Source organism: Ctenocephalides felis, unplaced genomic scaffold (genome assembly GCF_003426905.1).
Source record: "Ctenocephalides felis isolate EL2017-DRISC unplaced genomic scaffold, ASM342690v1 CF-g0.4_SCAFFOLD_00845, whole genome shotgun sequence".
Taxonomy (NCBI): Eukaryota; Metazoa; Arthropoda; class Insecta; order Siphonaptera; family Pulicidae; genus Ctenocephalides; species Ctenocephalides felis.
In genome coordinates this window covers 43,323,146-43,349,855 of record NW_020536999.1, presented here as the reverse complement: position 1 = coordinate 43,349,855, position 26,710 = coordinate 43,323,146, and the positions used below count along the sequence as shown (strand labels likewise).

Sequence of the window (26,710 nt, the reverse complement as noted above, 5' to 3'; positions counted from 1 at the left end):
GGGTAGAGTAAAATGGACCAGCTGAACCTTCACTCTGGCAAATGTGTTGAGGAGAAACGTAAATAAAACAGCAAATCTAGTTAAGAAAGCAATTTTATAATAAGAGATAAATTGAATAAATAAATATTCCATTTCTGCTGCTGAATATTTCTGACTAAGCTAGGTTTAAAGGTCCTTGGTTAAAAAGGTTTTCGACCAATATCTTAAAAACAAGTCAAATTAAGAATTTTTCAACAACAATGTTTGAAAAAAAGGGGATTTTTTTAATTCTTACGACGTTGCTATCAGAAGATAAACGGCAATGTTTGAAAATCCATAACAAAAGTATTTTCTTTCGTTGTTAGGTTTTTTAGTTGCAAGCTCTGTTTGCGAGGCTTCAATATAATTTCCAAGTATACGTTAGATAATTGTTTTATAAAATGTATTATTAATTTTAAGATAGATTTACCAGTTTTATTTATAAAAGCTGGGTGGAGTAAAATGGAACAGCTGATCTTTACTCTGGCAAAAGTGTAAACAAAAAACGTAAATAAAATAGTAAATCGGATTATGAAAGCAATTTTATAAGGGATAAATTGAATAAATAAATATTTCATTTCTGCTGATGAATATTTTTGACTAAATACCAGATTAAGTTTATATACATTGCACCTCTTTTAAAAATGTACTCATAAAACTTTTATATTTTGTATTGATTGCGTAATGTAGCTAATAATATTCCGTAAAATCTTTTCAAAATTGAAAATAAGTCATTAGACCTAATGTCTCCTGTCCGTCCAATTCTGCTCAGCCTATAGGGTGAAAAGAACCCTTCTAAAAAATGCAAAAAAAACATATTTTTACAATGATGAATTAGTTGGGAGTTTCACTGAACGATTTGAAATAGTTGTTCGTGTGATATGTGTCATTTGTAAACTCTTTTAATTGCCGTTAAAAATGCTCGATGAAAAGATTTACGGAGATAAATAAAAGATACTTTATTTGAAAAAAAGACTTTTTGAAGAAAAATTTATTTTCAAATATTTTGGAAATTCTGAACTTTCAAAGCAATCGTACTGCTTTAACGCCGCGTCACCGTCACCGTCTAACGGATAAACATTGGCACCATAGGAAAGTAAACAAAATTTATACTTATTGTTAAAATCTCTATAAAATATCTGGTAATTTGATGTGCATATGTCGAACGATCATTTTTGACCGCCAAATGGTATTTTTTTTTACTTTTTTCACTAGATCTCTGAAACCGCTGGACGTACCTTTATGGAAATTTGATCAGTTGTTCATATTGTTAATGTAAGTAAAATGTTTTTGGAATTATTTAAATCGGACGCTCCGTTGTCTTAAAAACTGAGTTACCGTTTTTGGCACTTTTTGCCCCATATCTTTGGAACGGCTAGACCTGCGTTTGCCACATACTAATCAGCACGTCTTCTTATCAATACAAATCAAATGTTTTTTGAATTATTCAAATCGCTTCATCCGTGTTCCCGAAATCATCGACGAAAATTTGTATCCGAATATACACACATACACGCACACATACACACATACACACATACATCCATTTTTTCTAAGGTATGCCAAAATGTTCAGAGGTTTTGAAACGTAAAGATATATAAAAATTTTCATTTTCGATTTTTTTGCGATTACTATAACTTGCCCTACGGGAAGTTAAAAACTAATATTTATCCAATAGTTGTTAGGTCATAGAGCCATAACCCACCCACTACCCATAATTACAATTGATTAATTAACAATTTAGGTTATAGCAAACTATTACTTTCCCATTTTAACCCATTTTAATTATTGAATTACTATCTATGCGCATTTAATTCGACGCTACTGTTAGGGGTTGTTGACGGGAGGCGTAACCTTGCATTCACGTGGTTGTACATCATCGTTAAAGCAACCAGTGTTGTTCTGAATCACGGTATAATCGGTTGATAAACCATAACAAATGATTTATCTATTTATTAGAAATTTATTATCGATATTAAGTATTTTTAATAATATTTAAAAGTAAAGAAATTGAAAGTAGTGATTGATTAATTGAGAATTTTGCAACGTTTTGAGCCAATTTCTATATGCATAGTTTTATTAAAAAAAGTTCAATTACTAGAGGTACGTAGATTGTTATTAATATTATATATATATATATATATATGTGTGTGTGTGTGATACATAATTAAAAACAAAAGAAAAATTTAATTTGAATCCAGTAAAAGAAATTAATTTAAACTAAACTGTTTCGATGTTTAAACATTTTTTAATTAACTTTAACACGTTTACAGTTACGATAGTTACATTTGTAACAAAAAATAATAAATTCAATTTGAAAAATTAAATTAAAAATAATATATAACCGACAAAGCTTCTGGTAAATTCTTTGAATCAAAGAAATAGAAGTTTTAAACATTACTTTAACATGTTGATCTCTATATCAGTTATATGTGTTTGAGGCTAAGAAGATTTGGGAGAAGGAAAAAAAAGTTTTAATATAGGGCCTTGTCAGTCATGTATGTATAATAATATAGAAAATAGTGTTTTCCCAGAAATATTAGAAAAGAACTTTTTTTGATACATTGAGTTTCCTTGATACACTATGTTACATAGCCCACATGAAAAATTTTCTGATATTCTGATATTTTCAATTATATACCTAAAGTTCATCTAGAAACAAGAAATAAATTATTTTAGGAAAAAAAATATTTTGATATAATTAAAATAAACTTTGAAAAAATCGTGAACAAAAATAAGTTTTATTGACATCAGTAAAATAAAACAGCAACATGAAGTTTTAGAAAATTAAAACAATTAATAATCTTATATTTATATAAATTGGTAATCAGATAAATATACATCAATTTGGATAATCCTAATATAATTGCAATAACGACACTAAATATTTTGATTGATAATTTAATTTATGATAACATCAAGTTACATTTTTCTTATTAATAATTAAATAATTATCATAGAGAATTTTTGCTTGCGGTAGAAGCGCAGCAAAATTAATAATAGTTTTTAATAAATATCTGATTTTAATTAATGATTTATATTTTATTTATAAAAATCTTTGGTGCATTTGAACTGAGATAAGATATAGATATGCTCAAATAAATCTAATTAAAAAACTGTTAACACAAGTCATTTATAAAGAATAGTAGATCATTATTTTTTAATTTACCAAACATTTGATCTCTTTCGGATCCTTTTTCAACACTCATTAATTTTTCATAACTTTCAACTCGTTAGATATCTGCATACTTTGTTCAAGACAATGTGATTACGTATAATCATTAATAATTTAAAAGTAGATTTTTTTATTGTTTTAAGTTTAATTGCTTTAGCATATTGATCCAAAAAATTGAAGATTTAAAAAATAAACGAGTGAATAATAAGAGTATATATATACTTTCCAAATCCTCTAAACACAGTATTGCAAAGTATTATAGAATTTTTATGCGTTTGAGTATTGCTTTTAATGGCAGACAAACGAATTATGATAATTTATTCCGAAAGAATCAATTAAGTATTTTAATACGCTTCAATTGATCTTGAGCCAGGATTATTTGTAAGTATTTTTTGGCATTCCCCGTCTAGTTGCAAAGAAAACACAATCTTGTTTCTAATATGTTCTGAATTGAAAAACACTTGAATTATAGGTTTTCAGATCATTAACTTTTTGTACGTATTTTCACTTACCGATTTATTAGATTATACTCATACACAAGCAAGCTTATACAGACATATAAAGAGACTTAGGTATTTGAAATGATTTTTGATATATGAATTATATAAATAGATTTTAAACTAGTGGGGTGCATGGCATCGTGCCTTAAGTCAAATTGCTGGAACTTCCCGTATCAAAAATATTTTTTTTTAAAGATTTTCATGTTTGAACAAAATTTACCCTGAAAAATTAGATTTTTGAGAAACTATAAATTTGTGACAAAAATTTACTTTTTTTTGAAAAAAAGACTTTTTGAAGAAAAGTGTATTTTGAAATATTTTGGAAATTCTGAACTTTTTTTCAAAGCAATCGTACTGCTTTAACTATATAGAGACAGAATATCGAAGCGCGTAAGTGCCGCGCCGTCGTCAAACGGATAAGTATTGGTACGGAACCCATAGGAATGTAAACAAAATCTCTATAAAATATCTGATAATTTGATGTTCATATGCCTAATGATCATTTTTGACCGCCAGATAGCATTTTTTTTACTTTTTTTACTAGATTTCCGAAACCGCTAGACCTGCCTTCATGAAAATTTGATCAGTTCTTCATCTTGTTAATACAAGTAAAATGTTTTTTGAATTATTCAAATCAGACGCTCCGTTCTCTTACAAATTGAGTTACCGTATTTGGAACTTTTTGCCCCATATCTTTGGAATGGCTAGACCTGCCTTTGCCAAAAACTAAACAGCACGTCTCCTTATCAATACGAATCGAATGTTTTTTGAATTATCCAAATCGCTTCATCCGTGTTCCCGAAATCGTCGACAAAAATTTGTATCCGAACACACATACACACATGCACACACACACATACACACACATTGACCGGTCTGGGTTGCATAAAAGCATTTCCTTCGCTATACAAAAAAAAACACACACATACACACACACATACATCCATTTTTTTTAAGGTATGCCAAAATATTCAGAAACCTCTGAAACGTAAAGATATATAAAAATTTTCATTTTCTATTTTTTTGCGATTACTATAACTTACCCTACGGGAAGTTAAAAATATAGTGGAATACATTTGGATTCAAAGGGGTAATTAAATTTCATAATAATATATATATTTATATAAATATTATTAATTAGTTGAACTAGATTGTAACAAAATTTTTCGGACATACTTTGCGCGTTCAAAATCATAAGGCACACCTTATTGAGAACGTATTAATATCATTTGATATATTTGTACTTTATTAATATTCATAATAGTTTTGAATAATTTTCATAAATAGGAACTTATTTAATAGTAAAATATGTAGAAGTATTCATATAATTTTATTTCCATTAACTTGATTAGCATATAGAAAACCACTTAAGTCTAAAAAATAAATATATGTACCAATTAAAAGTTTAGAAATTATTTTTCTTATCTTATATTATTTTCATGAGAACCAACATCTATAATTAATATTGGTTTTCAACAAATATTCTAAAATAAAAAAAATCATATTATTATGTACAAAGATAGAGCTTTACCTACTATATTCCGGCTATAGTGTGTGAGTATCTCATATTTGCCGTAGGCAAACATTCGTTTGTAACTATTAAACGTAGCAGATTGTTATATATGTCAGGATAAAAGTTTGTCTTTCTATCACATACAGAATATTGCGAATATCATAATTATTTTTTTCTTTCCTCATACATACAAAATTAAACCCACGCCTGATTACATTTTTGTTCACTATACATAACATATATAACATATGTATATGTATAGATTTATAGATTTTGAATTTTATTTATATTTATTACTTATAAATAATTGTAGTTTATTTTCTTCGTTAAGTGGGAATTTGCATTCACGCATAATATCAAAACAAAAATATTTCTATAATAATACTATTTCTATAATTATATTAACATATTATTTTTATACACTTATATTTGTTGCGCTATAAATTCTACTTGAACTTTATTCGATTCTATAAATATTTCAAACTTATGTTCACTAGTTTTGTCAAGATCCAATATTCAATAGTAATTGATATGAAAACAATATTCAAAAATAACTCTTGGAAATATGATTTTTATTATAATCTCATTTAAATTCTTGGAAATAAACAGTATATATATAATCATCTGCAGAGGCTAAAAATTAAAGAATTCCCCACAGCAAAAAAAAAATCAAAAGACTAGTGGCATTGTGTCATAACGCAAATTGCTGGAACTTTCCGCATCGTTATTAAAAATCTTGGTACAGAACCCTAAAAAAATTACACAAAATGTGTACACATCATGAAAATCTCTATAAAATTTTGGACCGCCAAATGACATTTTTTTGACTTATTTTTATTGAGAGTCCGTAACCGCTACACCTGCCTGTCCAAAAATTTAATCAGTTCTTCATGTTGCCAATACAAAAAAAATGTTCTTTGAATTATTCAAATCGGACGCTCGGTTACAAACTGAGTTACCGTTTTTGGCAGTTTTTGCCCCGTATCTTCGGAACGGCTAGACCTGCCTTTGCCAAAAAAAATCAGCACGTCTTCTTATCAATACGAATCGAATGTTGTTTGAATTATTCAAATCGGTTGATCCGTGTTCCCAAAATCGTCGACGAAAATTTGTATTCACACACACACACACACATACTCACAAACATCCATTTTTCTAAGGGATGCCAAAGCGTTCAAAAACCTTTGAAACGTAAAGATATAAAAATGTTCATTTTCGATTTTTTTGCGATTAATATAACTTACCCTACGGAAAATTAATGAAAAATTCAAAAGGTTATCACACCATAAGTTAAAATTAATATTATTATAAATAATTAAATAATCTAATATTCCAAATTTGAGAAGCTTTCTCACTATTTCCCTATGCAACCATTCTAGTTTATATGTGATGTGAAAACGTGTGTACTTAGCAATTTACGTGAACGCTTCCATGAATAACTCAAGAAGATGTAGTATGATTTAATTAAAATGCTCTATTAAAAAATTCAACACCATTAAAGTAAAATTAAATTACTGTATATTTGTGAAAGTCATTATTTATTGATGAACTTAAGTAAACTTTTCCAATATACGCTTTAAAAGTGCATCGTATTATTGAACTTTATATATTATAAGTAATTGACACTTTAATCAAACTTGATTGTTAGATCATGTCAAAAACTCAATAAACCTTGTTGAATTTTCATATATCTAATCGACAGTAAAAATATAATCATAAATGAATAGCCAATTAATCTTTTTCATTGTTCATCATAAATTACATAATAAATTTTCTTAATATTTAAACGAAAACAACTATTGTTTTCAGGTGATGTTTTGACATTGGTATTGTTCTACCAGTGGGCGATCATCTGTATCAATTTTATACCAGTGTTGACTTTCAACAAATACTCTTGTGATTCAAAAACATTACAGAAAGGCAATTATTCTCAAGACGAAAATTGTGAAGTAGTGACTATAGGATTTTTGGGAGCTTATGGCCAAGCACAGGTATATACAATTAGGAACAAAATTGATATCAATATGCATACACACACACACACACATATATATATATATATATATATATATACATATATACATAGTTTTGACAACTTATTAAAAGTTATTCATGTTTATTTGTATGATTTGCATTTTGTGATGTTAAAAAATACCACTATGCACATACTCATGTATTTTGTTATATCTATGAAATTTATTTCATATTATTCATTTAATTTAAATTTTGATAGCTATATTGTTTGCCAATGAATGAAGGCTAAGATGCTACCTGAAACGTATGAAGTTTAAATAAATTTCTGAAAACTCTCATACTATTTTTTATTGATGTAACGCTCGATTTCTAAACTAAATATTATATATATATATATATATATATATATATATATATATGATGTAACATTTCTAGGCATAATTATAATACTTCTTTCAATAAAAATTCGACTGTCTTCAACTTTTGTTGCATGATCGAAGTCTACAATCAGCAATTTTATTTATTGTATTTTTCTTAAAAAATATTTATGGTGAAGAATATATACCTTTATATAGAATCTTAGATCTTGCAATATCAATGTGTTTATTATAAAAAAATCTGCAATATCAATACATTTATTAAGCTTGGTTGCTTTTATCAAATGCATTTACATTTTGAAACAAACGCATTTCAAAGTTTTAGTCTTAAAAGCTTTCACTACCACCTAAGTTTTCTGCGAATCACTTACAGTTTTTCCTCATTTTACTAGAATGTTATAAATTATAAAATTCCTAGAATTCTAAGAGAAAAAAATGGAGTTCATTATTGCGTTGCAAATTATCATATTATATTATTAAATAATAAACCTTAATATAATATGATAATTCGCAACCCAATAATTAACTTCATTTTTTGCTCTTAGAATTCTAAGAATTTTATAATTTATAACATTCTAGCAAAATGAGAAAAAACTGTAAGTGATTAGCAACAAACTTAGGTGGCAATTAAAAGACTAAAACGCTTCTAAAAATAAATGTTTTCATACTATTCAAAACATGTAAATATAATAATCAAAAATATGCTAACCAAAAATGTTTGCTGACGTTATTTTACGTCTGTTTAAAAATCAAAATGCATTTGATAACTAGCTGTAAGTGGAATTCTGTCTTAAGGCATTTAGGGCATCGTGCCTTAAGGCAAATTGCTGGAACTTCCCGTACCAAAAATTATTAATTTTTTAAAAACTATTAACATTTATGAAAAAAAATTACTTCGAAAAAATTGGATTTTTAAAAAACTATAAATTTGATAAGAAATTACTATTTATTAAAAAAAAAAATTATCTGAAAAAAAAAATTTTTTTTTGAAAGAAAAAATTGTTTTTTGTAATAAAAATTTTTTTGAAAAGAAAAATGTTTTCTTCATTTTGACATATTTTGGAAATTCTGAACTTTTTTTCAATGCAATCGTACTGCTTGAACTGCATAGAGACGAAATGTCAAAGCGCGCTAGTGCCGCGCCGCCATCTAACGTATAAGCATTGGTACGGAACCCATAGGAATGTTAACAAAATGTATACTTATTGTTAAAATCTCTATAAGATATCTGATAATTTGATGTGCATATGTCTAATGATCATTTTTGACCGCCAAATGGCTAATTTTTTTACTCTTTCCTCCATATCTCCGAAACCGCTAGACCTACCTTTATGAAAATTTTATCGATTCTTCATCTTGTCAATACAAGTAAAATGTTTTTTGAATTATTCAAATCGGACGCTCTGTTCTCTTGAAAACTGAGTTACCGTTTTCGGCACTTTTGGCCCCGTATCTTCGGAACGGCTAGACCTGCCTTCGCCAAAAACTAATCAGCACGTCTCCTTATCAATACGAATCGAATGTTTTTTTCAATTATTCAAATCGGTTAATCCGTGTTCCCGAAATCGTCGACGAAAATTTGTATCCGCACATACATACACACACGTACATACATACACACACACATACACACACACATACACACACACACACACACACACACATACATCCATTTTTTCTAAGGTATGCCAAAATGTTCAGAAACCTTTGAAACGTAAAGATATATAAAAATTTTCATTTTCGATTTTTTTGCGATTACTATAACTTGCCCTACGGGAAGTTAATAAAATTAACCAGGTTTAGTTAATGTAATATAATTGTAGATCATATTCCTTGAAAATATTTTTTTATATAACTTACAATTACAAAAAATACTGAAAGCAATTTATTCAGCAAGTTTCGGCAATAAACGTGTTTTCATTCAGCAGTTCGAACCAAGAAAAACATGTAATTTTTGTAACTAGCTGTTTTTTCTATTGCTGAAATAATTGATTTGTTGACACCAATAACAATTATTTGAGTTAAAATCTTTTTTTCTATCAGGTGGCGCTTGGCGCATTCCCATTGGCGGTGACGGCAGTCAACGAAGACCCGGAGCTTCTTCCGGGCCGAAAGCTCCACTATGTGGCGCGAGATATCGGCTCGCAGCCCGGAAGTGAAAAAGCTGCACTGGCCATAAGGTATATAAAATATCAATTTGTTTTTTATTGTATTAAGTTTGAAATTTAATAGGAACGATATACACATATTGTATGTATAAAAATAAATCGAATACATATTTAAATGGTATTTGAAAACTGCTTCGATATGTTGTAAAAATTATAATTAATCAGGCCAATTAGCTATTTTTATTACATTTATATTTGTTTACTATCATTAGTTTATTTTTTATTTTTGTAGACTAATTCAAAATTTCTAAATTGTTAAATTAATTGTTGAAGTGATGGAAAGAGAAATTTGAGTTAAAAAGTCGAGCGTAACGTCAATAAATATAGTGTGAGAGTTTTTTTAAAAGTTTATTTATTTAAAATCCATACATTTCGGCTAGTATCTTAGCCTTTATTCAGTGGTAATCAAATTAACTATAAAAATTAATTGAAATATAATATTTAATTAATATATAATTTTTATTTTAAAATAGTATGAGAGTTTGTTTAAAAGTTTCTTTTTTTAAAATCCATACGTTTCGGCTAGCATCTTAGCCTTCATTCAGTGGTAATCAAATTAACTATAAAAATTAATCGAAATATAATATTTAATTAATATATAATTTTGATAGTTAATTTGGTTACCACTGAATGAAGGCTAAGATGCTAGCTGAAACGTATGGATTTTAAAAAAATAAACATTTAAAAAAACTCTCATACTATTTTTATTGATGTTACGCCCGACGTTTTAGCTTAAAAATATGTATATATAAATATATATTCTACATATAAATTCATCGCGCAAATCCGACAATTAAGATTTAGAATTGAATTATGCAGTTGTATACTATTAATTCGGTGGCGTAGATTCTCGTAAATCTCGTACAAAAGAGAGCACATTCATATTATTGCAGTCGCAGTTATTATTATACCAAGTCGAATAACGTAAACAAATTAAGTGTTTAAGATAAAATTAATATACATTTTAATTAAAACTTAATAAAATTTCGTTCTTACGACAACATTACTTTGATTATTTTGTATTCGCATAAATAGAATTTAACATCTTGAAATATGCTATTTAAAATAGATAAAAACGAATTTGTCGGCTCTATTAAAGTTGAATAATTAAATGAGTAAATGACATAAACCAAATAGCTTATAGAATTGTCATGTATTCTGATTGCTATTGAAAATAAAATAAAAAAAATGGATATTGACATAAATATATGATTTTTTTATAAGATTTTTGTTATAATTAATGTTTATATTTTTTATGAAAGTAATGAAAATTCATGAAATATTATAGCATCGATATATATGTGTACAAATACATGTACATTTTGTAATGCTCTTTTCCATACAAATCAATTTAAAAGCTTCCGGTTCACGTCAATTTTATTGATATCGAAAGATATCAAAATTTTAAATTTATACTAACTTATTCTGATTACGATTTTTTCAAATGCAACGATTATTTTTTTCTAAAGATATATGTCAGAAATGCGAGAGAATGGAACCTTAGCAATTATTGGTTTGGATGACACTTGTTCAACAGAAGCACTTGTGGCTGCCGCATGGAATATTCCTATACTGTCATATGTAAGTACAATTATTTTATGTCACAGTATATAGTTGAGCTTCTTTTAAACATATCACATGATCAAATGGAAAAGATAACTGAACCTATATTGAATAGAATATATTTATAATAGTAATATTTTATAGAGTGTGCAAAAGTTTTTTGACTCTACATTTCTGATAACAATAATCTTTACAATAAAAATCGTGCTTATTTAAACATTTGGTCTTAGCAACGGATATAAGCAATAACATAGCCTTTGCTAACAACATTAGCAAGTTTGAACTATTATCTGTATCTTAATATGCTGCAATATCGACAAAGATTTTTCCATAATGCATTTTCAAATCTATTATAAATATTGTTACCTATCGATGGAATGACATTATTAACTAGTTGGTATTGATATTTTGCCTTGAGGCAAGTTACATGAACTTCCCGATATGTGTAAATAATCGACCTAATCAATAAAAAATAAATTAATCTATGAGTGATTACAAGTATTCCAAGTACATTTATTACACATAATTAAAAACGAATGAACACGTTAACTCGGAGTATTTTCTAAAAGCAAATTTTAAAAAATCAACAATTTTTATAATTGAGCTAGTTTCCGTAGGACTTTAATGATTTAGTATGTTTATTAAGACCAAGTAATTTATCGTTATACCAAGTAAATCGTCTAATTTTCATTTTAACAAACGTCGAGAAAACAACCCATTTTCTCAAACTTCGATAAATTTTTAAAATTAAGCTACTTGTAATATTTCAGTAAGTTCTATAAGACCATGATATATATCGCCAAAAAAGTTCCATAAACATCGGCTTAAATTTTTTTTTCAACAGTTAATTACAAGAAAACGGTAGATTTTCACCTAAAACTAATCAGTATCATTTCCAACTGATTATGAAATAATATGAGTATAAATGTGAACAAAAAGTTTAACATTTTTTTTATATTATAAAGAAACGGCTCGGCAGATCATCGCTAAAAGGTCTAATTTTGACAAATACCAAAACACGATACTAATTTTTGCAAACTTTGACATTTTTTTTAAATTAAACGACTTGTCGTAGGGCCGTAATATTTTTGTATGATCTATAAGGCTATGGTATCTACCATCAAAAAAATCATAAAACTCGTCAAATTTTTACACTTAATTACAAGAAAACGGCCTGGCTGATCTTTACCAAAAACTAATCAGCACGATTCTCAACTAATGTGTTTCGAACAGTTTTTGAATGTTCAAAATCGATTCAGAATTGCGGGCTAAAACGTAAACGAAAATTTTTTCACAAAAAAAAAAACGACATTTTGTAACGACATTTTTCGGAGTATTTAAATTCGAGTATTTTTCCCTTTGATACAGTATTTAAAATGTTACAAGTGTCACATTTAATGAAGAGTGAAATACGAAACTTTAAAATTAATCAAAGGACTCTCCTTTGCCTTTTCTCAAAAGCACAGTCCTGTTTCACCGACCGAAAAGCCGCGTGGGACGAACAGGCAATAAATACGAATGTAAGAGTGTGCAAAGCTATTTCGAGCATTTTGATAAGTACTATATCGTGTTAGGACAAAAAGTTTACTTTGAAAATTTTATTGACTTAAACAGATTGTAAATCAAATCTGTGGCTTGCACGGTATAACCAAGTGATATAAACATCAAGTGGTTAAATTTGGTTAAATTAAAATCCACGACCGCTTTGACAAAATCTTTTATCAATACTTCTTCGATTAGAATCACAGTAGTCTGTAGTGTATACACTTTTTGTTATTTTTGTACTTTTCATTAACTTTGTTGACATAACTAATTGGCTCAAAATTAAATAAATGATTTTTTGCTCGAAAAAAACTTTAATGTTGATATAATAATGTATAAAATAAAATATGATCTAAATACAACCTTGGTATAATAACTAACATTTAAGAAATTTGAATAAAAAGAGGTATAATCAGTGTATTAAAAATTTTGACTTGTTACACGCACACAAAAATTAAGTACATATCATATCAAAATCAGATTAATTTATTATTAATCACAACATTGGTAGTATTTGTTCAAGAAATTAAAATTAAATCTTCTAATAATCCTTTAAAAATAGAATATGATTGATTGGATAAGAACAGGTTATTGAACCATTAGCAAAATAATTGAAATTTAATTAGCGTCTTAAAATATTCATTATTAACCTTTTTCTCTTATATAATCCGTTGGAAAGTGTTTCTTTTAAATCAGAATACGATTATTGATTGATTGTTAAAGTAAATAAAATTAAATTATCGACTTAAAATATTTATTAATAACTTATTTCTGCATTTATTAAAAGGATATGTCAAATTTATATTCAAAAGCATTATTATCTGAATAATATATAAGAAGTTTAAAATTAATCCGACGGTTATAAACCAGAAATTTATAAATAATCCAAACAAGAAGAAGATAACAATTTGGTTTTTTGAATTCACTATTTATTTATCAACTGTGTGTAAAGTTTGCTATGTACAATAAAACAAAAAAATGTGCTCATTGAAACCGTAATACTCTTCTATGCAAAAAATATGGTTAAACATGAAACAAAATTAATTACCCCATAAGAATTTATTTTTTAATTATTTTGCTTTTCTATCACAATTCGACCAGTTAACCGTTGTGCTCTAATTGGACTGTAAGATAAAATATTGTTTTAAAGAAAAAATGCTTACCCCTTATTTGGTTCCGGCATTGCCTCAAATTTTTATATTTTTTTGTCAAAAGTTACAATATGAAAAGCCAATGATCAAAAATTTATTTGCATGACGAGTATCCTCGTCAATAAACAAATTTTTGCAACTTCACATAGAATACAAAAAGTCATTGATAAAAATAATATATTCCAAAAGTAATAGATATCTCGTTTATCTATTATTCAAATGTGATTATTCCAATATATTATAATTGCATAAAGGAATGTAAGTTCCCAATAGAATGCAGACTGCAGGTAAACAATATGTTTACCGACGATTTCATTCATTAATTATAAGCGTAGACCGTAGAGCTACGCCGTAGACGCATGTAGTATGTCATGCAAATAATTCCATATATATACGAGTATAATATCTTAAGTGTTGTGTTGACATATGATTCATTTCATGATAATTTTGTCATTAGGGATATATGCTAAGGTCTTTTCTAAGGACATTTGATTATGAGGGATGATTATATATACACAAACATTTTTTGCATTTGGTTTATAGTTGTATTTAATTTTATAGTATTTTTTAAAAAACAATAATGTTTTTGAATCATTGAGAAAAACATTTAAAAACATTGATATACCAAAGATAATCAAAATTTTCAAGATCAAGTTCCGTTAATATAGTTATTAATTAACTTTATTAATATTTCTACCTATTTAAATGATATTAATTAAAACTCATAAGTGCCTAAAAATGGGTAACTTATTCTCATAGCGCATCAAATGAATTTTGAACTTTTGATCCTAAGATGATTTATATATAATTTTTTTTTTATTTATGCTGGTTTTGTATATTGATTTATTATATGAATACAATAAAAGCAAATAAGTATAAAATTAAAATTAATCATCTAGAATGGGATATAAAACTAAAAATTTTGAATTACACAAATCGTAAAATATTTTTAACTTCCCGTAGGGTAAGTTATTGTAATCGTCCAAAAATCGAAATTGAAATTTTCTTCACGTTTTGAAGGTTTCTCAACATTTTGGCATACCTCAGAAAACATGGATGTGTGTGTGTATGTATGTATGGATACAATATTTTGTCCACGTTTTCGGGCGCACGGATCAACCGATTTGAATGGTACAAAAAACATTGATGAGGAGATGTGCTGATTAGTTTTTGGCAAAAGCAGGTCCAGCCGTATCGGAGATACGGAGCAAAGAATGAAAAAAATAGAAATCGAGTTTTTGAGAGATTGGAGCATCGTATTTGAATGATCGGAAAAACATTCAATTCGTAATGACGGGGAGAAGTGCAGGTCCAGCGGTTTCGGAGATACGGAGCCGATTTGAATGATTCAAAAAACTTTTTGCTTGTTTTAACAAAATAATTGCTTTTGGAAAAAAATTGTTTCAATTTTTTTTCTAATATACTTTAAACAAATATTTTCAACTCTGCAATTCAGTTTATACAATTCTTATAAATATTATACAATGTTACAGTATTTATTTATAATAATCTATATGAAAACATTTAAATTTCCTCGATCATTTCGTTACGGCACGGGAAATTCCAGCAATTTGCCTCAAGGCACGATGCCATACACACCACTAGTTAATTATTATTTTCTTTTATTAAGATTTAGAAATCTTTATTCGCCTTTTTATACTCTTTGTTAGATCGCATTTAATCCTATTGTTTATATCTTTGTTACCTTAATTTTTGAAATATTCGTAATTTATTTACAAATTTTTAGGTATATTTAAAACTACATGATACAATAACAAATATATCGTGTACTATGAACCGATAATGATAAGATAATTATTTCTCACACAGAAAATGACAAATTTACTTATCAATTCATACATGTTTGTATAATGATTAGGTTTTTTAAGATTGGATAATTTTATTAAAAAATTCCACATATTTTCGAATATTAAGTCACTAACCAATTTATTATATGAATAGTATATACTTTTTAAAACAAATTCATCAAATACTTATAAATTGAATTTCAAACTTTTATTAAAGCTATGAAATCATTTTCATGGCTCTTATTTTCTACGTGAATGAATAATGTCCAACATGAAAATGAAAATTTCAGTTTCCAGGGTCGTTCATGTATATGAATGCATATAGAGATTGAGGAAAAGTTAATTAGTTTTATACATTTATCATGTATCGTATTTAGATTAATGTGACGAAGCTCATCAGGTGGTATTTTATTTCAAATTATATCGTTGGCTTTGATGATCTCAAACTCCATATATCAAATTATCAACAGATGAGTTAATCGAACCGACACGTACTTCGTACTTTTATATATATATATAAGAAACTTTTTTAATAATATATTCAATAATAGATATAAAATAATAAATTAAAAAATTATGTGCATAAAGGACATTTAAAAGGATAATGTAACAATTGTATGTGCTATGATTCTCTAAACTCTAAACTTTTTTATCATCTTTAGTTTATTTTTTCTCATACAAAATTCGAGTTTTTTTATTTAGATTTTACTTTATTAATTAAAATAAATTTATTTTATTAAATTTATTTAGATGTGTCTAATCAAAGATTTTCTTAATAAATTCAATGTTGATACAAATTTTTTTAGTATATTGCATTCTGATTTTTATACCAAGCCATTTTTTTTCCTGAACAATATATCTGTAGGAAATTATATATTCACGTGAAAAATATATACATTTAGCTTCGATTAGAAAAAGCATATTAAAATTTTTATTGACAAATAATGTACGTGTAGTATAAGAATAAAATTATATTACTGTATATATGATCAGTTTTTTACAATCAAGTAGAACATAAAAAACAATATAATGTCCCACTTTCATATATTAAATTCGATATGTAAGATCGCCAGATGTGCTATTTGACTTATTATCTTCTAGTTTACTTATAAAATATTAAAGAAAGCATGTAATAGTATTTCTGAGCACAGTGACTTATTGATATAATTTTATTTCTTCTTTGTTTACAAACATTTTCCACAAATTTATTGAAATGAATGTGAATACATGATTACGGTGTAGGCTTGCAACTATATTTGGATATTTTTATAAGGTCTTAGATTGATCAAATAATCAAAATTGATTTTCATATTTTCCATAGCTAAAACAGCTTAGATTTTTATATCACGATATATTATATATCTTTTAATTAAAATATACATCATATATATGCAAAACAATGTTTCCATTGCTATTATTTCTTCAATATATCACGTACAGCTCTAATCAATGCAATAATATATTTCATTTTGTTTGTTTTGCTCTTATTTTGATTTGCAGGATTTAACTTCAAAATCTCCAAAACGTGACATAAAGTAATATCCTTTTTAATATAGATTAATTTATGCACAACACTCATTTTTTAGAGTTTCATACCTAATCCAAAATATACTTGGTTTTCAGCAATATCATTTTGTATGATTGATCAATTATTAATTAAGTTGTTAAAATATTCAATTCTTAGATTTCTAATTCTATTTTATATGAAATAATATAATACAAAGTTAATTATTTTGATTTATGATAATTTAGTATTTTATTCGCAATATATTTTTTAAATCGTTATGCTGCTTGAATGCAATTTTCAAATATTAAGATAATATTGCCAAATTTCAAGAGCAAAATTTTCGTGCAATTTTTTAAAACTTTTTATCTATGTCATCATTTTTTGTTTTATCGTTTGCTTTATTAGTTTTCAATTGTACTTCTCACAATAAGTATCTTTTGATAAACTTCATCGTGTAATGATCCATATTAGAGTTTTTTTATTACTATAATCAATGTTGAAATGATATTTAATATTTTAATCATATTAAATTTTATTTTATAATTCATAAAAATATAGTTCCAATTTATTTATACAATTATTATTATTAGAAACTGTTATTAATTTGGTACAAATAAAATATTAAATAAAGTTTTCTAATAATAAATCAGATAGTATATATTATTTTTTACCTTACATCATATCAGTTCTTGATCTATAAATGTAATTAATTAACACATATTTTTAGATTTGTTATTTACACATAATTAAAAATAAAACTTGTAAGTATCTAGTGCTATTTCTAAATATATTTAATTTCAGTATCTTCCTCCTCACAGTCCTCATAAAGAATACGAATTCATTCTAAGCACGTTTCGGGATTATTTATTTTCTCGCATTGATTAATATTTTGTTTTCTTATAATACATATAAAATGTGCTTTTTATTATTTTTACGAGATGTTTCACAACAAGATCAGTGTGTAAACAAATTTGCCTTCTTTGTTTTTAAATTAATTGGTTTCGAATACTCAATGTTTGAAATAAAAATTATAATAGACGGAAGTTAAATGTTTGTTAACTTCAAAACGTAAAATATATAACCTATGTTTGCCCTAAATTTTGTTTATTTGATTTACTAAATGAAATTAATATATTAAATTTATTTCATAATTTTAGTAAAATGTCTGATGATGTCATAAAATTTTTTGTTGTTAAATACCGAATTTAAATACCTAATTAAATATTAACATACGAGTATATAAATATTTTCCTTTTATTTGATGCAGTCCCTTAGAAGAGCATATATTTATATAAATATATATATTGTATGATTCTGAATTTGATGTTGACATATGTATTAACAATAGTCTAGTAATCGGGCATAACATCAATAAAAACATGAATTTCTTTCAAAAATATATTTTACGTTCATGCGTTTTGGTTATAATGCTAGCCTTCATTCAGTGAAAACTAAAAATAAAATTAAAAACTAAAACAATTGAATTGGAGTGAAAAGAAATATTAAAAAGTGTAAATAGTACTCACAATTAGTTAAGCTTAGTGTTTAATTGAAAGATTTTAATAATCCATGGTATCAGGGTATGGTAATGCACTATACTATGCAATATAAACATTAAACTTGTAATTAAACAATATTTTCACAAAATACTAATTTAAAAGAATCACAAACAGATAGTGTGTAATATGTGTGATGTTCGTAGACTGGTTAAAGATATAATAAAGAAGACTTTTTAAAATATTTTTACCAAGATTCTACACATGTGTGGAACGAATTGCAAATCCTTTGCGCGACCTTTTTATTGTTTGTGAGAAATTTGGAAATGCTATCTTAATAAAAGATATTTGTGTCGCACAGCGTGTTAAGTTCATTCCGTTTATCTATTATCTTATTGTTATAAAAAGTTAAAAAAGATCCTTCTATAATTCTTTGTTTAATTAAATTTTGTTCGAATTGTAGTACAGTCGGGTTAGAAAAGTCTATATTGTGTTTTGTTGTATTAATGTGGTCCGCAAGCATAGTTTTAAATTGTCTGTTTTCTTTAACTATTTATAACAATAAGACAATAAATAAACGGAATGATATATATATATATATATATATATATATATATACTTATTTTTACTTACTAATTTCTTTCTTACCTAATTTGTTTTATATGAATATATGTGTTGAGTAAGATTGTGATGAAACAAATATAATTTTACACAAATATATTAAACAGAAAAATCAGTAAGGAAAATTACCAAAATCAACATCAAAATCCGGAATGCAATTAAAAACTTTTTCAAAACAGCACGTTAACGCTAAAGTTATAACGAAATTAAACATTCGCACACCACAGTATTCACAAAGTTTGTTTACACCGCGAAATAAATCGGTACTGCTAAAAATTAACACTTTGACCTAAATTACAGAAGTGCTCTGACACGGAAGTGTCCAACAAGAAGGTTTATCAAAGTTTCGCTCGCACTCTTCCGCCTTCATCAAAAGTTTCGAAAAGTGTAGTTTCGCTTTTGTTGGCTTTCCAATGGACCCGTATTGTCGTTGTGGCGGGCTCGAGGCCGGCTTGGGGCAGTGAACTCAAGGATGCCATCAAGGTCAGAAAATAGAATTTTATTTAATTCAAGGCAATTATGCATGACAAAAAAAATTGCAAAGTTTATATTATAATTGTTCTAAATCAAGGTAATATATTTAAAATTGTCATTTTTTTAACAGATTAGAAACCATTAGGAATTGATGATAATTCTTTAATAATCTCTACGTTTCAAAAGTTTCTGAACATTTTGGCATACCTTAAAAAAATGCATGTATGTGTGTGTGTGATGTGTGTGTATGTGTGTGTGTATGTGTGTGTATTAGTGCGCGGATACAAATTTTAGACGATTTCCGGAACACGGTTCAATCGATTTCAATTATTCAAAAAACATTCGATTGCTGTTGATAAGGAGATGTGCTGATTAGTTTTTGGCACAAGCAGGTCTAGCCGTTTTGAAGATACGGGGCAACGGTAACTCAGTTTTTAAGAGAACGGAGCGTCCGATTTGAATAATTCAAAAAAACATTTTCACATTCACAAGATGAAGAATTGATTAAAAAAGTCTAGCGGTTTCGGAGATCTGGTGAAAAAAGTAAAAAAATGCCATTTGGCGGTTAAAAATAGACATATGCACATCGAATTATTAGAGATTTTATAGAGATTTTAACAATTAGTATAAATTTTGTTCATTATGGGTTCCGTACCAATGTTTATCCGTTAGACGGCGACGCTTCCATATTTCGTCTCTATGCAGTTGCAGAACGATTGCTTTGAAAAAAAGTTCAGAACTTCCAAATTATTTCAAAATAAAAAAGGGAAGATCCAGCAATTTGCCTTAAGGCACGATGCCACGAGCCCCGCTAGTTTATTATTGTTTTATAGACTCTAAATCATAATTATTTTGAAACAACGATGATAGTATATAATAGAATATTGAAATTTATATCGTTGTAGTTCTTGCGTTTCACATAAACAAATAAAATTTGCCCAAGAATATAAATGAATTCAATTACTTCAAATATCAAATAATTTTGAAATAATTGTTTATTGATTTCTTGTGAATTTCAATCCCTAACCATATTTATATTAGATCAACGACAAAAGAATAATAGAAATTAATATTTATATCATTGTAATTTTCACGTCTTTCTTTAGTAAATAAAAAAATGTTTAGAAGTGTTAATGCATTAACATGGATTGCAAAAATCGTTTTTAAAATCCAGGCGTTCATCGAAGTTGCCTATTAATTCGAAAAAACTTTTATCATCTCTTTGTATTAGTTAGCATTGTCTATTTATTGTTACTAATACTAGTCTACTCATGCTATGATTGAATATAACAATTATTTTATTGCTTTGAATTAATTTAAGTTTTATCAATTACTGTCTATAATTTTATATTTTTATAAGTTTTTTTTTTAAATTATATTTAAAAAAATTAGATCGATACGAATATTTTTTTTATCCAGACATCAAGTTTCCATACAATTACTTAAACTTATATTCGAACATTTCTATCAAAAAAAGAGTTGATTATCATCAATTATATTGGGTAGTTAATTGACTCATTATCTCAAATGAACTATGTAACAACCTGATTTTATGCACATTCAGTAAAAAGAAATACGTACAAAACTTTAGTTAATATTTTCAATAATATCATAGTATTTAAATTAATTATTGTGATCTCAAAAAAAAATTATATTCAGTATGAAATTCAATGTATTGATTATTCTTTCTATTTTATGCTACATTTCAATTAAATTATTCATTGTCACAGAAAAATACTTTTCAGGATATTTGCATGTACAATGACATTACAATCGCAGCAACCAAAGAATATACCGATTATATACCCCAACATATACATCAGATGGAAAATATTGTGAAGGAGACTTATAGAAGTACTAGAGGTATTTTATGGAATAACAAATCATCAGAAGTTTATCAAATACACTTTCAATTGAGAAATTTTAAATTAAATTGTAGATTGATAGACAAACATATTGGCATATAATTGATTGAAATAAAAAATCTAAGTATTTGTTCTGTATTAAAATAAGAATACTAATAATTTATTACATATATTTTTGATATTTTTAATTTTTTTAAATATTTTTTAGTGTATGTTTTTCTTGGTGAACACATAGCTTTAGTGGATTTTGTTCGATGTTTGCAAGCAAAACATTTGTTGGATAATGGAGAGTATGTTGTCATATCTGTCGATAATGAAATCTATGATCCACGACATAAAGAAACATTCATGCAAAGAGGTAATATAGTAATACATTACAATGAATTTACTATTTAAAATTTTTGCGCCTAATTGTCTTATTTAGTCAAATTAACTCACATATAATATATTCATAAAAATATAAATTTAAACATTTTGCAACAAAATCCTTTACATTTTGCATTATTAACTCCCCGAAAGAGAAGTTTATATTTTTATCAAAAAATACGATACGCTAATTTTATGTTTTCTTGACGTTTCAAGCCATTTTGAATCGAATGAGACCAAATTTGGTAAAAGTATGTAAAGGCCAGGCCGTTTTCTTGTAATAAAGTGTTAAAAAAAAATTTCAATAAATTTTATTATTATTTTTCTGACGGTAATTACCATAGTCTTCTAGATCACATTAAAGTATTACGGCCCTACGGCAACTCGTTTGGCTTTAAAAATTCATCAAAGTTTGCAAAAATTAGTATTGTTTTTTTGGCATTTGTCAAAATTAGACCTTTCATCGACGTTTGCTCAAAAACGCCTGAACCGATTTCAGAAATTTAAAAGCCATTTGATGAATCTCGATAAGGGTTATCGTTTCTCTGCCTTTGAAATTTGGAAAAAGTGTTACATTTTTCGTCCACTACCGAATCGATTTTAAAAAATCAAAAACTGTTCGAAAGATATCAGTTGGGAACACATTTCAGGAATTTCATGTAACTTGCCTCAAGGCAAAATACCAATACCAATAAGTTAATATATAAATTTTAATATCATGCAACACAAATTAATTCTTATTTATCTTTTAGATTACTTAGACCCTTACTTGCAAAACAAACATCTCTCGCCAACTGATGTTAAAGGATTTAGATCAGTATTAAAATTAACGCCATCGCATCCAAGAAATCCAAAATTTCAGTAAGTTAATTTATAATTAATTAATATGATAGTTGTCATTTTTAATAAAGGGGATAAATAATTTATTACATGATTATGAATCAGTAATTTAGCATAAAAAATAATAAAATAATAAGCATTCAAAATTTTAATATATATTTTTAACAAAAAAATTTACGAACCTAAAGTTAAAATTGGTTCGATATGTGATTCTATAAGATATAGTACCACAAATTGTATACCATAAATATGTAGTACTACGGGTTTGTTAATATAAAAAATATTACAGAATTTAATTTTGCATGTTCATGGTCAAAGCAAACCAAATATTTTGGTCAACACTTATCAAAACAAATTTAAGGCATGTGTCGATCGCAATATAGGCACTCGTGAATCATTGAGAATCGACCTTGTTAAACGTACTATGGAAGTAATTAGCTAATGCCTTGATGAATTTGTTATTTGATATGCAGGCATTCTTATATTTCTTATGGTCATTTATGAAATTAAACTCTAATGAGTGAAAACTGAAATAGAAATATATGATGTACAAGTTGATTAATTTTTGTATCTTATGATGCTTAGTAATATATGAAAATATTGAGATAGATATTAAAATGTGTATATCTTCTCCTTTACAGCGAGGTTTGCCAAAAAATCAAGAAACTATCGATAAATCCACCATTTTGTGTTCCGTATCATGAAAAAATATTCGGTAGCATATCAGTAAGTGAAATGCATGAAATTTCCACAAATAAAAGACAATTATTTTTTAATTTTATTTTCAATGGCAATCAGAATATAGGACAATTCTATGTATTCCGAAATACCGGTAAGTCGCCTGATTTTTCGGCGGTATTAATACGGGTGTTTAAATACTCTGCAATTATAGTATGTTAATATTTATCTTCATAAAACATCGGATCGTAAATTAGTAAAAAAATACTTATTTAAAGTCTTTAAAATATTGGAAATTATGCTAATTTAACACATCGGATACAGACAATACAGTTTATTATATTAATGTGATATGATTTTTTATAAGTTTTTGGTATTTCTTACTCATACGTTTAATTTTGGTAAAAAGTACTCAATATACTCGATAATGATGATAAGTTAATTAAATTGAATTTAATTTTGTTAAATTATTATTAAAAAAATAAATTGATTGTTTTTTTTTATTTTTTAGTTGAATATAGTTGTAGTTGTATATATTATTTTTTATATTTGTACTAGTAACTTTCAATATTGTTTACATTAGTTTAAGATAATAAAAATACCTCCATATTATCTTTGGACAGCAAAAGACAAAATCAAGTAACGCATAAAGAAACTGCTATTATACTCAGTCTTTACTCATAAAATAGTTTTATTTTAGTAAATTATATATACAACTACATTATTGTAGTTTTTAATATCTAATCATAATTATATTGGATTAAAGATAGAGAAATATAATTAAAATTAGGTTTTTAAGTTTTTACGTTTTCTCTATTTTGTAATTTGTTTGTAACAAATGTTATTTAAAGATATTAAATGCAGGTGCCTATTCAAGCTGCCTATTTATACGACGCGGTTATCATTTATGCCAGAGCCCTTACCGAACTTCTCCGAGAAAATCGCGACCCTAAAAATGGCACTGCTGTTTTGGAAAGAATTTTAAATCGATCTTATACTTCGATACAAGGATTTGATGTAAGTAAAGAATTTTAAAATCTTATTAGATAGACCTTTTCACCATCATACCCGGACGACCAATCAATGGATTTGCATTCGATTCAGACATTTTTTAAATTCGACCAAAGAGTTGCTGATGCTCAGAATGTAATAGGTGGAAATAAATAAGAAGAAACTTTTCTAGCTTATATGATAAGAATAGCTTTTTTGTGCAATTTTGTAATAATTTATCCGATTTCATCTGCTTCTTGAAATAATAAAAACTGATTTTAATTCAAATTAATCAAGACAGAATAAAATATAAATGTTATCTTTTCACATGAGAAGCCAAAATATCAAAACTTCTGAAAAATAAATTTTATTATATTTTAGCATTTTACATCGATGCATTATATTATTAAATTACCATAATATTTTACGCCTAAATAATTGAAATATGTGTACTTGCAGGTATTTATAGATAAAAACGGCGACGCCGAAGGCAACTTTACATTAGTCGCTCTAATGCACGATAAACAGATGAAAGACCACATAAAAATGAGCATGCAGCCTGTGGGATGTTTTCGATATAATTTAAAAAATGAATCTCTGCGAAAAAGTTGCAAAGGGAATGAGGATGATTGTGATATTCCTGTAAGTGATACGACATCATCCACCTTTTATACGATTTAATCGTAGATAAATGTCCAAAAAATCTAGTTTTAGTCGTATATAGTATATAGCAGTTAATTTAGTTATAATTAGTTTTATTTTCCAATTATGCCCAACCAAATTGTTCATTTGACAGATAATAGGCGCATCCATCGATGATTCACTGAATAAATAAGATTTATATGTTTTTAAATATCCATTTTTTAGGAATTTTACTATTTAGATGAAAATAAGCCGATACAATGGCTTGGAGGTTCCGTACCGTTAGCAGAACCCCCATGCGGTTTTACTGGTGAACGATGTGGTTTTAGGGCAGACCCTAGATTGGCCACAGTTGGAGCATTTATTGCAGGAGCTATTCTTTTGGCTGGAATCTTCCTACTTAAGTAAGTGAAAATAAAATAAAATTTAACTTTTATTAAATTCAAGAAATAGATATTTTCGGGTTTTCCTTCCTGACGATATTACTCCAGAACGCACAAACCGATTTCGACGATTTTGCATTCGTTGGAAAGGTCTCGGACTCCGTAAGGTTTATAGCAAAAAGATTGAAGAAAGATTTCAACAGAACAGCGGAAAACACTTTTTCTTTTTTCACGCACAGCGTCATCTCTGATACTTAGCATATACTACAAACTGATATTTACTGTTTAACTGCTACTCATTTGTTTGACAGCTACTCATTGTTCTCTGCTCAGTTAATTGCATGTTACAAACCAGCATTGTGTTCACTGTGCGATTGTGCAAAAAAAGTAAAAAAGTAGTTATTCGTTTCCTAACATTTCAATTGGAAACCATCAAATCAATCACGTGCATTGTATGAATTTTTATTCAATTTCAACAGCAGGCAATTTTTTTCTTCATCTTTTAATCACCAAACAAAATGTTACTTATAATGAAACCATCTGGTGGTGAAACGGAGTTTGCCCGGTTTGCTAGTTAAATATGTGATTATTAACTCCACATTTAACATTTAACACACACGTTTCAATATTTAAATATTTATATATATATACTTTTATTTCAGAAATTTTTTTTTGTAAATTATTTTGATATTGTTTATATCATGCGCTTTGTTATAATAAAATATATGATTTAAGTAAATAGAAAATGTTCTGAAATTACGAAAATCAATTCAACAAATTTTAATGTAGTGATCGAATTTGTAACAATATATTATTTTTTTATAATTTTATCTCTCGTTTTCTTGGATTATAATAGTATTTACAATTGTTTATAACTATTTAAAAGGCATTACCGATATGAACATAAGCTAGCCTGCCTTCTCTGGAAGATCGATATGAAAGATGTAACAGTGATTCCTACAGAGAGTGTGGAAACTACAATAAGAAATAAAAGCTTGGTAATTGGTAACTGTTATGCAATGATATTTCATATAATATAAATAATAATCAATAATTTTA

The 26,710-nt window shown here is 26.9% G+C and overlaps 1 protein-coding gene across 1 annotated transcript in view; it reads left to right on the top strand.

The window, feature by feature from the left end:
* The first annotated feature begins 12 nt into the window (after positions 1–12).
* The window catches only part of LOC113383639 (guanylate cyclase 32E), a 44,712-nt gene continuing 18,014 nt past the window's right edge, over positions 13–26,710 (top strand). The window contains exons 1-13 of the mRNA XM_026621893.1: positions 13–58; positions 7,016–7,197; positions 9,601–9,737; positions 11,195–11,306; positions 19,714–19,896; positions 21,633–21,750; positions 21,961–22,110; positions 22,871–22,979; positions 23,600–23,684; positions 24,501–24,653; positions 25,086–25,268; positions 25,494–25,672; positions 26,538–26,649. Coding sequence (XP_026477678.1) covers positions 13–58; positions 7,016–7,197; positions 9,601–9,737; positions 11,195–11,306; positions 19,714–19,896; positions 21,633–21,750; positions 21,961–22,110; positions 22,871–22,979; positions 23,600–23,684; positions 24,501–24,653; positions 25,086–25,268; positions 25,494–25,672; positions 26,538–26,649 — 1,749 coding nt within the window. The remainder of the gene's footprint in view (positions 59–7,015; positions 7,198–9,600; positions 9,738–11,194; positions 11,307–19,713; positions 19,897–21,632; positions 21,751–21,960; positions 22,111–22,870; positions 22,980–23,599; positions 23,685–24,500; positions 24,654–25,085; positions 25,269–25,493; positions 25,673–26,537; positions 26,650–26,710) is intronic.